At 37.8% G+C, this 17,423-nt stretch overlaps 1 protein-coding gene across 3 annotated transcripts in view; it reads left to right on the top strand.

Moving 5' to 3' along the window:
* Window positions 1–17,423, top strand: part of Mamdc2 (MAM domain containing 2) — a 202,358-nt gene that overhangs the window by 168,770 nt on the left and 16,165 nt on the right. For 2 of the 3 annotated variants that reach the window (XM_063250074.1, XM_003472203.5), the window contains exons 10-11: window positions 5,930–6,023; window positions 8,136–8,288. In XM_063250074.1, coding sequence (XP_063106144.1) covers window positions 5,930–6,023; window positions 8,136–8,288 — 247 coding nt within the window. The remainder of the gene's footprint in view (window positions 1–5,929; window positions 6,024–8,135; window positions 8,289–17,423) is intronic. The other variant, XR_010047974.1, reaches the window with a different exon arrangement.

The following is a 17,423-nucleotide window of genomic DNA, read 5'->3' as shown; positions in this document are numbered from 1 at the left end:
TAAAAACTAAAGCAAGTGGGTGAGAGGGGATAGGACAGAAAAGAGAAAGAAAAGGATGAAAGGAAAAGAAAGAGAGAAGGGAGACGACAGGGAAGGCAGTGGGGAGGACAGAAAAGGATAGAAAGAAAAGGGAAGGGAGGAGAAAAGGAAGGAGAGAGGAAAATGAGCAGCATGGCATAAGAAAATGGGCTGAGTCTAAGGTTTCTGCAGCTTGCCAGAATTATATTGTGTGAGCTGATGTCACAGGCCCTCTACTGTTTTCCTTACTAAAATCAACCAATTCTGGGCTGGGGATTTAGCTCAGCGGCATAAGCGCCTGCCTTGTAAGCGGCAGTCGTGAGTTCGATCCCTGGTACCGATAAAAATGAAAAAGCCAAAAAAAAAAAAAAAAGATTGTAAAATCAACCAATTCTGAGGTCTCCTCTGAATCTCTCCTCCCTGTACAGTTACCAAGAGATCTAAAAATAATGCAGATTTCTAAAACCAATGAGTTGAGAAATTTGGGATTGTTTACCACTCAAACAGCAATGAAAAAATTCTGCTGTAGGTCTGCACCCCATCACAGCACACCCTCGGCCCAGAACTGAGACTTCTGTGAGCAGACTTTTACGCTGCGAAGAGCTGGAAGCAGGTCAATCTTTGTTGCTTGTCAAAGCTAAAAGTTAAATTAAATCAGATGGATCTTTAGAAAGAAAGAAACAGATGGGTCTTTTTAAAAAAGCACTGGTCAGCTAAAGACTTAGTATTTAAAAACACATGGCCGTTTTGCCATCTGTGGTATATCCAAACCAAATACAGTGTCTGCAGGAAGCATGCTATTAAAATTTAGCAACTGCACCACCAAATTTGGTCAGGTTTTAAGAATGCTAAAATCTCCCACTCTTTTCTAGATAAAGATCCACTTAGCCTGTTTTGAGGGATTTGTGAAAACCCCAACTTTTCTGCCAAATACTATCTGGATTTTGGAATTTTTGTATTGTTTTTGCTTTTTTGTATTTTGACATTGTATTCTAACTTATTATTAAACAGTTAAACACATGCCATTACATTATATTGGATATCCTGTACCCACATCAGTAGCATCTTAATGAAGGGCTCTGAAGTTTCCCTGACTGCATTATAGTAATTTTGTAAATAAAAATTATTCCACCTATTTTGTAGTCACCATAACCAAATTTATCTCTGCAAAAGATTTAGAAGGATTTTAACCTCACTAGGAGAAAAGTTAAATTTAACCCAGACATTGTCTATTACAGCTGAGGTCCAGTAACTGATAATAAAAGCTGAACTAGGATTGTTTGAAGAACATCAATAAGTAATTTATTGGGTTGTTGGCCTAGGCTAGAAACATTTCTATCTGAAGATAGAAAGCCGTTTATGGAAACTGTCATTCACATGCAAATTATAGGCCCAACTGGGACTTTTCAGTTGGTTAAGTAGTGGTGAATTAACCCAGGAACCTGGCCCTCTATATATCAAGCAGTCTATGGACACTGCTGTCAAAGGCAATGGAAACAGTTAATTCAGCTAGTATTTAGTAATTTGGCACAAGCAACCATTTTCAACTATATAAAAGGGCTTTGTTTTAGTGTATTCTACAGCTCCCTGCAAAACTTGATTTCCTTCTTCCCTGGCAAAATCATTGTCATTGTGACATAGGAGAAATAAATGTAACTCCCAACCTGCTGGATATCAGATATGCCAGGTTCAAGTTCTCTGAGACTGAAGGATGAATTCTAAGAAACAACAGAAGTTAAGAGCAGGAAAACTTTATTGAGAGATAGACAGACAGCTCCTGACAGACAGGAGGGACCTGAAAGTGGGTTGTCAATGAGTCCACTTTTAAAAGGAAATTTTATAGAGTAAAATCATGAGGTGGGTACAACATGGGACAAAACTGTGATTAACCCATAAGATTGCAATAACAGTCACTTAGGTGGTATTGATCCAATGGGGAAGCAGATCATCCTGCACCTGTACATGAGAAGGACAAGGACCTTTTCAGGAAGACATGAATCTGGAGGCCCTGGTCACCCATCAGGGTGACTGATGTCTATCTAGATTTTATTGGACCACATGATACCAATTACAGTACATAGTTTATCCCTTGAGGAGGCTGTAGGCCTGGCATTCCATCTTTAGCCTGAGGCCGGGCCTTCAACAGATGCTCCTCCAGCCACAGTCCTCTGCACTGACTCCCGCGAGGGCCCAGCCCTGTCTGACTGTCTATAATATTTCTACCTAACTTAGTTGTTTATAATACTTGCATTGGGCAGCTCTTAAACTGTGATACCTCATAATATAAAAATCAGCAACATGAATTCTTTTAAAAGCCAATCTGACTTGTCTTGAGAAAAGGAATTCTTGATAAATACTCTTTATCAACTTTTTCTTTTTTGAGTGCTTTAACCAAGAACTTTCAGGGTGTTTGCTGTCCCAGGGATGGGGCTTCTGGCCTCTGTCTAACACAGCCTTGTGACTGGAGTTTTACCCAGACCTTCTCCCACTCTCCTGAAAACAAAACCAACTTTAGAAGAGAGCTAGGATGATGCACCGTACGAAGAGTTTGCTGAGTTGTGTTTTAGGTTCTGCTGCTTGACATTTTATTGTTTCTAGAGAACAGATTATTGGTTTTTGAAAAGGAGAAAGATGAAAGCACAAAACCAATTTGTTGCCTTTGATAATTACAGTTTCCAGGGGCAGGGACTGGAACACCAAAGCCTGAATAAGCCAGGGGGTGAGCATTCAGGTTGAACAATAGTCCGCCTGCCGCAAGGTTCCCCTCCTTTACCTTCTGTTGCTAGGGCTTGAGATATTTCATTGCTTTTAGAAAAGCGATCTGGTAGAAAAAGAGAAAGGAAAAGAGGAAGAGAAAGTCCATTTTTAAAGTGTAAACAGCTGTCTTGTTCTAAGGAGGGGGAATAAGTACGTTAAAATCAGGGGCAAAGCTAAAAGTGAGATAACAAAAGAAAGCAAGGGATGAGAAAAAAGAGAATAGAAAGAAAAATGCAAACAAAGGTTTTATAAATGAAGGGAAGAGGACTTGAAGGGAGGAGAAGGAGTGCGGAAAAAGGAAGAATTAAGATCTGTCATGTGCAGGTATAAGTTCCCTATGATGAATGCGATCATTCTGTGTATGTAAAATATACCAATAAAAAATTTTTAAATAAAAATAAAAGGGAGGCAACACATCTGAAAGTACCCAGCACAGAGTCTGCGTATAAGGGGACCTTAGTAGGCAGGGCTTTATAATCTACCTGGCACTGTCTACTCCTCTTCACCAGCTGTTCTCAGCCAGGCAGACTGAGCTCCCCGAGGAATATTTGGCAAGGATTTCTGGAGACTCTCAAGTCTCTGGGGACTGTCCTGACTTGAGGGTTCCACTAGCATCGAGTATATAACTGTGAAAGGTTCCGGATGCACATGGGAACTTATCTCAGGGATAACAGAAATTAAAGCACACATATATTGTATAAATAAAGGAGAGACTAATCTCTTTAAGCATTTAGACTACAGCTGATTCCCTCTGTTACATTCTTGACAGAGAGAGGAGGGAGAGAGAGACAGAGAGAGAGAGAGAAAGAGAGAGAGAGAGACTACAGATTTAACCTAAGGCCTTCACCCTGTACCCCCAGGGTTGGAGGTTTAGCTCAGTAGCATAAGCACCTGTGTGGCAAACGCAAGGTTGTGAGTTCAACCAAAAAAAAAGACACTGTATCCCCAGCCTTTCTTTCTTTTCTTTTTTTTTTTTTTTTTTTCTGAGCTAGAATCCCCAAAATTGCCCAGGATAGATTTGAAGATTTGAACTTGTAATCTTTTACCTCGGCCTCCCAGAGTCTTGGGAAGGCCTGATAGATGATCTATCTATCAGGCCCAGCTAGTATTGTACACCTTAATTATAGATAACCTGATTCATTTTACTTTTCTTCTAGTATAACTGTGAAAACTATTGAATGTTTATGGGGAAACTATCACAGACTCATCATTTTATGAGCCTAGCATAATTATCACACATTTGATCAATTTTCCAGTCTTTCCAGATGAGTTAGCTCATGAGTGTTTCTTATTTTAATTAGTTTTTTTCCCTTAAAATCATCAGATGCATTTGCTTCTGTATTACTGAATAATCTGCACTAGCTACCAGATCGAATAAAGACCTGTTTCTCAGAGTGTTGTCTCATAGTTTATTTTCTCTATTTTTTGAAATTTTTGGTTGTTTGATTTGTTTGCTTGCTTGTACACTCATTTGGTTTTGCAATCGCTATAAAATAGTATGACAGGAAGCATATGAAAGTGTATTAATATTTCTCCTTTTCAGACTACATCACCACACTATTGTCTGAGTTTTATGCAGGAAAAAGATTGAGTGGTGAATCTTTCCACTATCCCATATTATTTTGAAAAAATATGTTTCACTATTCTTGTGAAAGTGGGATTTAAACATGACACAAAGGAAAGAAAGTCAAGACTTTTCTTTCTATAGGATAATTAACTTAGTAAATTATGAGGAAAAAGTAGTACTCTTTTATATATAGCAAATAAAAGTCACTGGTAAAATGTGAACACATTCAGAACTAATAACACAGACCTTTGCCTTCCAAATGGTAGTAAGTTCCCGAGCATGAATCTTGCAAATAAAATATTTTATATATTTAGTTAATCTGGACTCTCTAAAGATGAACAATTAAAGAGAAAAACCCTATAGTTACATATTGTTATATTCCCAAACTGTCTCAGTTAAATTTAAAGCAGTAATACATAAGTGCAAGTAAACCTTCATATACTGTACAATTAGTAATTATTCTCAGGATCCTGGCTTAAGACATCTTATATTTTGGCTTAAGACATCTTATATTTTGCATTTTGCATTATGCAAAGCTGTCACATCGCATAAAAATTCTTCTGAAACACATTCCATAGTCTAATGAATCATATCATCAAAGAGCAAAGAGATTCTACTGATAACACAAATTAAGGCTATAGTATTTTGAATATTGGAGCATAAAAACTCAAACATTCTCATTATTAATCAGTTAAGTTTTAGCTGGTATTATCTTTGGTCTTCCTTTGAAATGAGGTTTAGGGTTGAGGGATTGAAATGGACTGTATCACACGATGCTAATTAAATGTTATGTTATTCATATGAAGCAGTTTTTTAAATCCCAATACAATGAAAATCTAATATAAATGTTTTTTAAAACCAATGTCATCTAAAAGTGCATTTTGAGCATTGTATATATGAAAAATAGCCTTTTAAATTGGCCCAATGGAAAGAAATCCAAGATTTGGCTGTGTGGAACACTGAATTTAGTAATTTATAGTATGGGTTTGTTTTTCCTTCACATACAATGGTAAAAATGTTCAGCCTGACAAAATAACTACTATTGTATAGGCAGGACCAACCAGGAACATAGATCTTCATCTTAGAAATGATCATAAGTCTCCAGATGGCAAATCACTGGGACTTTGTTCATGATGTGAATGAATCACATTGCCAGAAAGACATTTTTTTTAAAAAAAAATCAATAGTGTTTGTACTGGGAATGCTTGAAAAAATGATTGGAAAACCATGAACTCATTATGCGCTTTGTGGATTATCTTGGGGAAATACGTAAAACCAGATGACCTCTTCTGTGTCTCTGGTTAACCTCTACTAGTCAGCCTCTAAAGACTGTCTCTAGTTTTGGCATACTGTTATGCAGTCTACACAATACATCATTATGAGGTTGATGCTCCTTAAAATAGCACGAGGAATTCAGCACCCTACACCAGTGGTACCCGCCCTCATGTCATTGCCTCTACACTGTTATTCATTTGGGCGATGAAGAGGTGATTTTACCTGCTTATGCAAATAAATTGTGCTAAGTAAACCCCAGACTCTATGTTTCCCATTCTGAGCTCACAAGATGAATAACTTTATAAATTGCAGGTAGTCTTCATGAGCCTGTGCAAAAGCTTTTGGGACTGTGGACTTGTGGCCCTTGATGATATTACAGTGCAGTTGGGAAGCTGTTGGTCTCCAGGTAAGCAGGCAGTTGTTCATCTATTTTTCTTTCTGGTATGTATGTGACATTTCTAGTTTCTTTAAGGGTCTCATGCCCTTCATCAGTGCCAGGCTACCCTTTGCTTTTCTTGACAGAAATGCCACAATACAAAGCTTTGGAGGAGGCTTCAGAATTTAAAAATTATGATTTAAGGGTACTGTGTGTCTCTGCACATGCAATTTTAGGCCTTTTTTGTAGGATCTGATTATTTGGGATAATACATATACATTCCCTGGTAAAAGACCTGGCACAAAATGGTGCTTTAAAAAAATCTCCCATTTTAATTGTAATGGTTATTATTGTTGTTGTTGTTGTTGTCACTTTACAAAACATAGCTAGGTGTGGTGCACACACCTGTAATCCCAGCACTCGAGAGGCTGAGGCAGGAGGAGTGCTGTGAGTAGGAGGCCAGCCTGGACTATGTAGTGAGTTCAAGCCTAGTCTAGACTACATGGCAAGACATTGTCTCAAAAAACCAAGCCAAACAAAACAAAATGTATATTTTCTCCAGGCATGGTGGCATATACCTCTAATCCTAGCACTGAGGAGGCTGAGGCTGGAGGATTGCCATGAGATACAGGCCAGTCTGGGCTACATAGTAAGACCTTGTCTCCAACAACAAAAAAAAGCATATTTTCAAATCATACTGATGAGCCGGGCGTGGTGGCATACTCCTGTAATCCCAGTACTCTGGAGGCTGAAGCCGGAGGATCGTTGCAAGTTCAAGGCCAGTCTGGGCTACAAAGTGAGCACATGGCCAGCCTGAACTGCATAGCAAGACCCTGTCACAAACAAACAAACAACAACAACAACAACAAAAAACACCAAAAAGCAAGCAAGTCATGTTGATGAAATTCTTTTCTCACAGATATGAACATATACGTTTAAAATTTTAATAAGATATTATCTAAGTAAATTAAATGACAATGAAATAGTAGACCAAGCACCAATGATAGTGACAAAATAAAGTCATGGCAGCCAGCTGTGGTCATAATCCCCTATGACAAAGTGATAGATACCTCAAACTAGATCACTGAGCTGAACCTAATAATTACACTGCATTTAAATCATGGAATATCTATTTCTTTAAAAAATAGAAAATTGTGGTGTCATTGTAGTACAGGAGAGTAATACCCATATATATTTCATACAAATAAGTCTCCTGTGAGTAAGGCAGGGTGAAGTGTTGCATACATGTAATCCCAGCACTTAGAAGGTTGAAACCTGAGAATTGCTGGGAGTTCAAGGCCAGTCTAAGTTATGCTGCAAAACCTTTTCTCAAAAAATTAATTAATTTATTAATTAAAACAGAAGTTGAGGAAGCACTTTTAATGAAATTTTTAAAAGTTATTCTTTAGTGCAAATATTTGTTAAAGTTATTAAAGATAGCATTCAAAGACAAATATTTTTCTTTGAAAATGAAAAATAAGATTCTAGCAAAATAATTCCTCCAAATTTGTCTGGCTAGTAATTATTAAGAGCTTGGTGCTTAAATACTTCAGGCCCATCATCTCATCTAATCCTTATAAACTGGATTAATGGTTGCACATTGCATATAAGAGGACTGAGGTACAGAGGAATTAAGTCACTTTCTATGCACAGCTATCTCCAGAAATCTCTTTGGTTCTCTCCCATGTCTCCTTCTCTTTAAAGCAGGTATAGAACTGCTATGAGGATATCTTTCACTCATCTTGAATTTCTGAAGATAGCTCCTGCATTATACAATTTGATTATTTTTCATATTTCAAAAAGGCTTTTCAGAGCTTTGCAAGGAGTTGACAAATTCATACAAATTCTTTTCACACAAATACCTTTCCAAGAGGGGGGAAATTTTCTTTGTCAGAATATCCCAATATTAAATCTAGAGTTTTTTATTGTTCTCTATCTCTGTAGCAGGGGGCCTGGTGGCTGTAGACTGTGACTGGGGTAGGACATGAGGCAGGTGGACTGCCCCACCAGTGAGAGGCACCTCTCCATTGCTGACATGTGGTCAGACAACACTCAGGCATGCGGAGCAGAGTGCCAGAGAGGGTGGCATGCATATTCATTGAAAGTGTCCCAGTGATTGCAGCACCTGCTGTTTCCTTACAGAGAGCCTTCCGCGCGCACCTGGAGAGTGCACTTTTGATCATGATGAGTGTGCCTTTACCCAGGAGAAAAGGAACTGGAGCAGCTGGCACAGGAGGCGAGGAGAAACTCCCACTTCCTACACAGGACCGAAGGGAGATCACACTACTGGGGTAGGTGAGTTACGCCACATGGTGCTGCCTCCTAAGGAAAACTCCCTAAATAGTATCGTAGGTTGTTGCTGCATTTTGAGATGTGCGAATCTATGCCTTTAAGAATGCACTACACATGGGGTTCTACTGACATAAGCTATTCAGGTGAACTGAAAAACATCCTTTCTGTTTTTAGCAATATTTATATATGGCTGCAAAGCAGCTCTGAAAGACCTACAAAGATAAGCGATTTAATTAGAAACAGAGTTAAAAACAAAACAGAAGGGGACAAAAGTAAAAAAGAAAAAAGGTAATCTAAATGGAATACAGGGATGAGGCCTAGCATACAGAATGTACTGGCCAACAGAAGAAGAGGAATACAAGTCTAACTACAAGCTCTCTCTAGCTAAATCAAAGATGGAAAATTCATCTATGTAACATGACTCTTGGAATTCTTAGGGTAAAAACAGAGGAAGCAGTGTGCTTGGAGTGTAGGTAATCTGGAAGTATGTTCTATGGAAAATGTATAAGCTATAGCAGAGCAGACTAAACATGGATCTTATTGTTGCTACTATCTTGGTTCCTTTTCTCTTGTTACTGAGACAAAATAACTGGTGCAAAATTAAACAGGAAAAGGTTTATTTAGCTCACAGTTTGTAGAGGTTTCAGGCAGGGTGGCATGGCAGAGAGGCATTACAGAGGAGAAACGGTTCATGGTGGGCAGAGGTAGCAAAGCAAGCAAGCAAAAAGAGAAGACAAACCTCTTTCTCTTCCTTATGTTGTGTCCAGGCTACCAGGATTAGGTGGTGGCAAACCAATCAGTAGGCTGATATAGTAACCACTCACCTTTAATCCTACAACCCTTAATCCTGGCATTGCAGTAAGAATCAACTGCACACTCTAGATTCAGCCAAATCTGAAAAAGCCCTGGCTACGACTGCATGAAGCTTTTGGGGGACATCTAGACACAAGCCATAACAATAACCATGTATCAGCAAGTATAAACCATGTCAGTGATAAATACGTCACACAGAGTGGACCTTTCTCACTTCCCCTTTCATTCATTTGGTTTACTAGTTGGATCAAAGCAGTTTAGTATGCCTATGATACCAAGCTTATATAGATATACTTCTTCAAGGATCTTTATAGAAGAATCTTTTTGATAGTAAATATAAAGACGAGTTATATTGTGCTGTATCTTGTGGTCTACTTCTAGATAAGACTATGATATATATGGTATGGTATATATATGGTATATATAACCTGTGTGTAGAACTGTCTAAATTTAGTAGGGTTCAATCACAAGTAGTTTTATTTTTTTTTTCTTTCCATCCTTCTCTACACATATTCTTAAGATTCAACACCTCTTTGAAAATCTCTTAGCTTTCCAGGCCTGTTGAGGTATTAAAACAGTCTCACATTCAGGTATATTAAGGAGTCCAACCCAAATCAAACTTCTATTTGACATTCAATTAAATATTCTTTCTTTCCTTCATCTTGGGCTGACATAAGGGATGATAAAGGAAAAACTATCCATTCTTTCTTTTTCACCTCCTCTCCTGCCCTTTGCTTCTGTAATCCTTTCACCTGGGCAGGTAAAGAGAAATTAAAAGAACTTTAAAAATATTTGGTGCTACTTTAAATTCTTTCTTGTTCATTGACTTTCCTTTGTTATAACAGACAGCTGAACTCTGGGAACCTCTGCATCAACCATTTCTGGTTGACTCTACATGACCACCTCTTTGACTCTTGGCACTTACACTGCAGAGGTTCCTGTATTCCAAGACTCCTCCTGAAAGTTTTAGCTGGGGCTCTTTGAAGAGCATTTCGTTGCAGCCACCTTTCTAGTGAGTGTCCATGTGGCCTCAGATGCTAATGTACTATTAATTCAGCCTGTCTTATACTGACCTTTCTTGTCCTCTCACTGCCTCAGAAGATGGTAGAATGTTGTTGCTTCAGTAAAAGATGCTGGGGAAGAGATTCAGCAGTATCCTAGTGGTAAACTAGATGCCTACTTTCAGCCTGTGTAGAGAATTCTTAGGGTGCATAAAGAATCCTTGAGACTACATTTGAAAGAGATTGAGAAGTTAAAACAATAAAAGAAAGACTTCTCTATGTTAGAACCATTTTTGTTTCTTAAAAATTTTTACATTTTTATTTTAAAGAGAATAAACCAAGCAAAATAAAACAGAATAAAGCCAATCAAACAAACCAGTGTGACACAGAACTTCAAAACAACAGGAAATCAACAATGGTTACCATAATGCCTCTTGTTATCTTCAAAATAGCTGCAGATACCTTCAGACATAGTAAAAATCAAACAAAACAGAACAGAGTAGAACTGATAAAAACAAACAATGAATACAATAAAGGACTTCAAAGCAAGATAATAGTAAATCCAAAGTAACTACCATAATATAAATAATAAATCCAAAATAACTACCATAATATATCCTGTTATCTTTGAAATAGTTGCCCATACCATCTGATATAGTAAAATCAAACAAACAAATGAAAAAAGAAAAACAGAATAAAACCCAACCCAACAACACTGATTCGCAGGGAGGGCTTGCTTCTTGTTGACTTCTTGTTCTCCTCCCTCACTACAACCATTTTGAGAGCTTGTAGCAAAAAACAGAACTCAACCTGACTTAAGTGGGAAGGGAATAATATTAGATTTAATAATAGAGGTTAGCCATGGGTATAGGTTAATGCAAGAGATAAAACTGTCATGGACACAGTTTCTTTCCCTCTCTGCTGACCTGTGCTGGGTTTTTTTTTTTTTTTTTTTTTCCTAATTGGCTTCAATGTCAGGCGAGGTGTCTCATCATAGTAGTAAAAAACCTGTAGCAGCTATAGTTTTGTGACTTTCAATGTTAAATACAATGGAAAGAGGTAACTAACACAAATATCAAAACTGAGTTTTTGTGACTCTTGTTTGGAAACATCTTGAGAGCTGGGTAGTATAAAATTCCCTTTTGAAATCCAATATGATTTAGTCTCGTGCCTTATACATGGTAGGCAATCAAAAGTACATATGAAATGAATGAGTAAATGAATCAGTCTTCTATCTATCTATAAGAATTCCCTGATACATATAAAAATAACCATTTATTTAGCAAGGCTTCTAGAAAAAGAACTGTGGCAAGGCATCTTTTTTTTACTATTACAAGAGAGTAAGTCAGTGATAAATCAATTTTAACTCAAGTCCATTGTAATCAACACATTGTATGTAGGTACACTTTCCCTGGGAGTGAGTTGATGGTTTGTCTTTCCTTTCTTAAGGATTCCAAGAAGGTTAGCACTCAGAAGTGAGATGTACGCTAAAAGATAATCATGTTCAGTAGATTACTACAAAGGGCTACTTTAGATACCAAAGGCCATGGAATTCCTTGACAGAAGTGAGGTAGAGGAAAACTAGTGAATAATAGAGGAAATGTATCCCTGAAAAGGGCAGAGAGAGACACCAAGCCAGAGTTAAAACAGACCCAAGGACTTTGGAGTTAAGATGACTCAAATTTCTCCACTCCCTGAATATGACACCTTGAGAAAATTTCTTAAAATCTCCAAGTCTGTTTTGTCATCTAGAAAATGAGAATAATTATTGCTACTTACCTGTTTGCTTAACATTCGAAAGTAGTCCAAGTTCAAGGTGTTGGAAGAGTTGGTTTTCTCCTGGCTTCTCTCTTAGGCTTGTAGATAGCTGTCTTATTGCTGTATCTAAACCTTGCCATTCTTCTGCACAGGCATATTTCTAATGTCTCTTCTTGTAACATCAGTCATATTGAGTTAGGGCTCACTCTATTTTAATTTCATTCCATTGTTAAAGGTTTCTCTCAAAATGGATCAAAGACTTAAAGGTTGAAAAAGAAACATTAAACCTTCTGGAAGATAGAATAGGTAAACACTTGAAGACATTGAATTACAGGGTAAATTCCTGTCTGAAAAAGACAGACAAAAACAAAAACAGAGCCAAAATTCCATCTCACTTTAGAAAGAATAGTTATTATCAAGAAATCAACCAACAACAAATGCTGGCAGGGCCATGGGGAAAATGGAACCCTTTTCTACTATTGGTGAGAGTGTAGACTGATGCAACCACTGTGGAAAACAGTGTGGATATTCCTCAAAAAACTGCAACTCGGGGCTCTATCCAACCCAGCTATTCCCCTTTTTGGTATGTTCCTTAAAGAATTAAAAGCATCTTACTACAGTAATGTGTATAAACCTATATTTACAGCAGCACAATCTGTAACAGCTAAATCTTGGACACAGCCCAAATGACCATCAGCCAATGAATGGATAAAAAAAAAGAAGATGTGGTCTTTTTATATAATGGAGTACTACTCAGCCATAAAGAAAGATAAACATGAAATATTCCTAGCTAAATATGTGTTTTAAGACCATACTCATAAGTGAAATATATTGAAACCACATATGTAAATACCACATTATTTCTCTGCTGTGAGAAACCAAATGTGTAAATGAGAACCAAAATGCATAACAGATACTAGGAAAAATGGGAGAAAAATGTTCAAATGAGAAAGGGAACAAAGGAGCAGGGAGAGAAAAAGGAAAGAAGGGATAAGAAAAAAGAATTGAAGGAAAAATGGAAACAATGCTTTTGTAAATCAGGAGGGAAAGGAGTTGAAGGGGGAAGAGAATGGGAAAAGAAGAATCAAGATATATAATGTACAGGTACAAATTCCTTATGATCAATGTGATCATTATGTATATCTAAAGTATACCAATATAATTTTTAAATGCAAAAAAAGTCCCTACCTCCAAATAGAGTCATATCTCGAGGTACTGCATGCCAAGACTTCATCATATGTGCTTTGGAGAGGCACAATTCAATCCATGACAGACTTCCTTCCAGGAGTGGGGTGGACACTGAATAATGGGGTGAACTTTTTTAACTTCAGTGGTTAAAATCCAGCCCCTAGCCTGGCCTTATGTCTTTATACTAACATAACTTACTGTACAGTGTGAGGAGGTAGCTCCATAGTAGAGGGCTTGCCTCGTATGCACATAGGCTTTGGATTTGATCTTCAGCACTGAAAAAATGAAATAAAACACATTAACTTTTTGTCTGAACTTGTATGATCTCTAGACCATATTCTACCTCTTCATCATATACTCAACATGTATGAAAACCTAACCGAACACATTCCATAAATATAAAATTACTCATAATTGTCCTTTAGTTGCATTATTCCTGGTTTACAGGTTATGTGTTAAGTCTTTGTTTAAAGGAAATGATGTGTTTGTGCTGCTTTTTCTTTTTGAAAACTTAAAAGAACATTTCAGTTGACTGCGGTGAAACTTTACAGTAATAACTGAGTGTAAAAACTTCTTAGTGTATTCAGTATTTATTCTGAGTGAAAACTTGATGCATTAAATGAAATTCTCTGGTGCACAACATAGAGAATGCTGATTTGTTCAGAAGTAAATTACTTTTACAGTCTATCTTCTTCTTCATTCTACATTTCACCTGTTTCAACACAAATTTCCAAACGGTTCTCAAGATACCGTCTAGTTTTCTAAGTCAATAAAATCTTTTGCTGGTTATAGCTCTGTATTCCCATGCACAGCAATGCAAATGAGAAGATAGATTTGCTATGCTGTGCCCAAAGTACCTATAGGCTATATCGCACTGAGTTTCATTTTTATTCTTAAAATCACTTTAGTAACCTGGGCATGTTGGCATGTGTCTGCTATTCTGGCAGTCTGAGAGGCTGAGGCATGAGGATCACAAGATCAAAGCCAGTCAGGGCAATTTAGGGATTTAGTGAGACCCTGTTTCAAAATTAAAAATAAATGAAGAAGGATGGGGATGTAGCTCAGTGAATTCAATCCCCAGTACTAAAATTGTTTTAATATCTATTTCAGTGGGAGAAATAATAAAGCTAGTGACATTTATTGAACATTTACCCTGTATGGACCCTGTGCTTGAAATCTTTACATCTTTACCACAACTTGTCAAGTCAGTGAAAGACACCATTTTTCAGATAAGGAAGAAGTTCTGAGAAGTGCTCTTCCAGGCACACAGTCATAACTCATAGACAAGGACCAAATTTCAGATTTGTTTGACTCTAATGACTGTTGCCTATATGCACTGCCTGTCAGACTCCCAGCCAGCTGATACAGCTAATAGACCTAACCTGGAACAGCTATGACAGCCTGTATGTGACAGCCTGTATGTTTCAAACAGAACATAAAATCACGGTTATCTCTGAAAGGTTCTATTCAAACTAATGGATTGTTGGACATTACTAAAAATTCATTCAGCAAAATATGTATTTTTTTCTGAAGTCTGTATACCAATATTACAAGTTTAATTCCAGAACTACAGCCTACCACACCCTTTGTATATCCTAAATACATAGAAGAGTGACTTCCTTTGTGTCCTGGTCTCTAATGACCTTCTGTTTTCTTTAAGATGTTGATCCCTCAAGACCTTGCTGCTTGGGAAGCTCTCGGATATGTTCAATTCAAGAATCTCCTCTCCCCCAAAATTATTCACTTGTTTTGCTCAATAGTCTCAGCAGACTGTGGATTTGTGTGTTAGTTACTTTTGTGTATCACTAAGACAAACTACCCAACACCCACCAATTAAAGGAGGAAAGGTTTGTTTTGGCTCACAGTTTGTAGAGGTTTCAGTCTGTTATTGGCTGGCTCCAAGGTAAGATGTCACAGCAGAAGGGCATCACCAAGTAAAACAGGCCATGGCAGAGCAGACACAAGTCAGCAAGCTGTGAAACAGTGAAGCAGCAGCCAGCCTCTCTGCCCTTTATCCCATCCAAGCTGCAAACCTTTTGGGTAGTGCCATTCACACCCAGGGTGGACCTTCCATTATCAACTCTCAGCTCTATGCTAAGCTAATGCAGTTGTCACACATCTTAGATCCAGCCCCCTCTGAAAAGCCCTACCTATGTGCGTAAGAGGCTTAGGGGAGCATCTAGATACAAACCATAACAGTTTGCTACTAGATCCTCAGTAGAGCCAGGAAGGGATATTTCTGATACCTTACTCCGTAGCATCATATATTTAACAATATGATTATTTTACTCAAAATTTGAAGGCATTCGCTCTTTTCTTCTGCACTAAAAGCCAACCAATGTTTTGAATAAAATCTTGGTATTTCTGGTCTTTTATAATGTAGTCTTTTGTTGTAGCTCTTGCTGCATCTGAAATCATGATATTGCACAGTGTTCTGTTCTTTGGCAAGGGTTAGAAGCCTTTGGCAGTAAAATTCACACAGCCCTTGGCCATACACTGCCTGATTGACCAGATTCATCATCTACTCCTTTCTATTTATAACTCTCCACCTTGCATAATACATTTTGGGAACAATCATGTTAAAGAAAACAATTGTTCAGTGATGCCAATTAAAGGACAGTCATACAGACTTTATCCAAAACCTTCACAGCCATGAAGAAGTGATGCAGTGTAGGGGGAGGGACTGGGCTCATCTTTCAATATTGCAGGGCAAGTGGGAATTAGAATGAAGGAGCTGGATGAGAGTCATTATCTAAAAGATGAGCAAAAGGTACAGCAGGGATGAGGGGGATTCTTGGTGAAGACAAGCTAGGTGGTCAGAAGTTCCCGGGGAGCAGTGGAGACTGAGGAACCTGATCACATATCAAGTGTGATGAGATACCAAGTGCTGGGAGTGAGAAGGCTCCTGTTAACTGACTTAGCAGGGTGCTTCATAAATCGGACTTTATAAGGAGTACGCCATCAGGTCTAGGTAAAGGGTTAGAAGCCTGCAACAGTTTGGTCAAACAAAGAATCCCTGTCAATTCTCAGGGTAATAAAAGGCTACATCTATTTCTTTTATTCAAATACTACAGAATAGTCACCTTATGTTTTTCTAAAAAGTGATTTACTTGTATACAACAAATGTAATGTTGTTTAGATGAATGTCACTGGAAATTCTGTTTAACAGGAATATATCCTGAAATAAATAAGAAAAATTTTAGTGGACTCAAATTTCCAAAAGTTTGTAGCTGTTTTCTAGGATACTGGGAATGCTTTTCTTGCAGATGAGTTAAAGTAACATGCACATTTTTAACTGCTAATAAAATCCATTCAAGGACATTTTAAAAATTATCAATTTGGATCCTGAGACAGCAACAAGGAATTGGTCAATGCTGGATGTGGTAGCACACATTATAATCCCAACAGTCTGGGAGGCTGAGGCAGGAAGATCACAAATTGAAACTCAGCCTAAGCAATTTAGCAGTTTAATAAGACCCTGTCTCAACATTAAAAATTTAGAAAGGGCTGGAGGCGTAGCTCAGTGTGTAACTCTAAATTCAATCACCAGTACCACAATATATGTATACACACACACATAAAAATAAGAATACAGCAGCAGCAGCTTGCTCATGATCAGATGTACAATTTAATTAAAACAATAATGAAATTACATCTGAAAGGGAAATTTCCTATTGCCTACATTGCTGATTTAGTCCTAATGACCTTTTCTATGTCTGTCTTCAAATATAGGCAATAAAGTAATGACAGTGTACAAAATAGCAGAACTTATACATACATTAGTGAAGCAGTAGATGCAGAAGGTGAACCAGCAACATGATGTCTTTCTCCCTGATAACTACGGGTATCTGTTGGTGTTGGTTCAGTTCCTTTCTGAAGTAATGTAATGCATTCTGCAACATTCGAAGGATGTACCTGTAGTCATAGAGTATATCCTGCCTTTTCACTTCTCATCCTTAAAATCTGCCAGTGTCTTCTTGGAAGAACACACACAGAATGAGGAGATACATACAAAGCTGTTCTTCAGATAACTGCATTAGATGGTCAGATAATTTAGACCCATCAAAGAAAGAGAGCTGCTCAGAAGAGGCCCATGATAAGTGTGTGAGACTATAAGGATTCTATCTGAGTCAATATGTCATCACGCATAGCATTGCCAAGCAGTTAGAGTTCCTAAATTACGAATGGGCACTGTGATAAACTTTCCAAGTCTTGGGGTGGCATGGTGTGGTCCAGCAGAAACAATAAATAATGCGTTGACCTGTCCATTGCTGCCTACAGAAAGTGGGGAATGGTTACATAACTGCCACATCCCAGGTGGCTGGTGGTGTCCTGAGAGGGGGTGATGGGAGATTAAGACAAAACAAGACACATAGGA

This window comes from Cavia porcellus, unplaced genomic scaffold (genome assembly GCF_034190915.1).
Source record: "Cavia porcellus strain 051 isolate PalLab524CR breed Dunkin Hartley unplaced genomic scaffold, mCavPor4.1 scaffold_1, whole genome shotgun sequence".
Classification (NCBI taxonomy): domain Eukaryota; kingdom Metazoa; phylum Chordata; class Mammalia; order Rodentia; family Caviidae; genus Cavia; species Cavia porcellus.
Note: the sequence above shows the minus strand (reverse complement) of the source record. Positions and strands in the feature narration are given on the sequence as shown.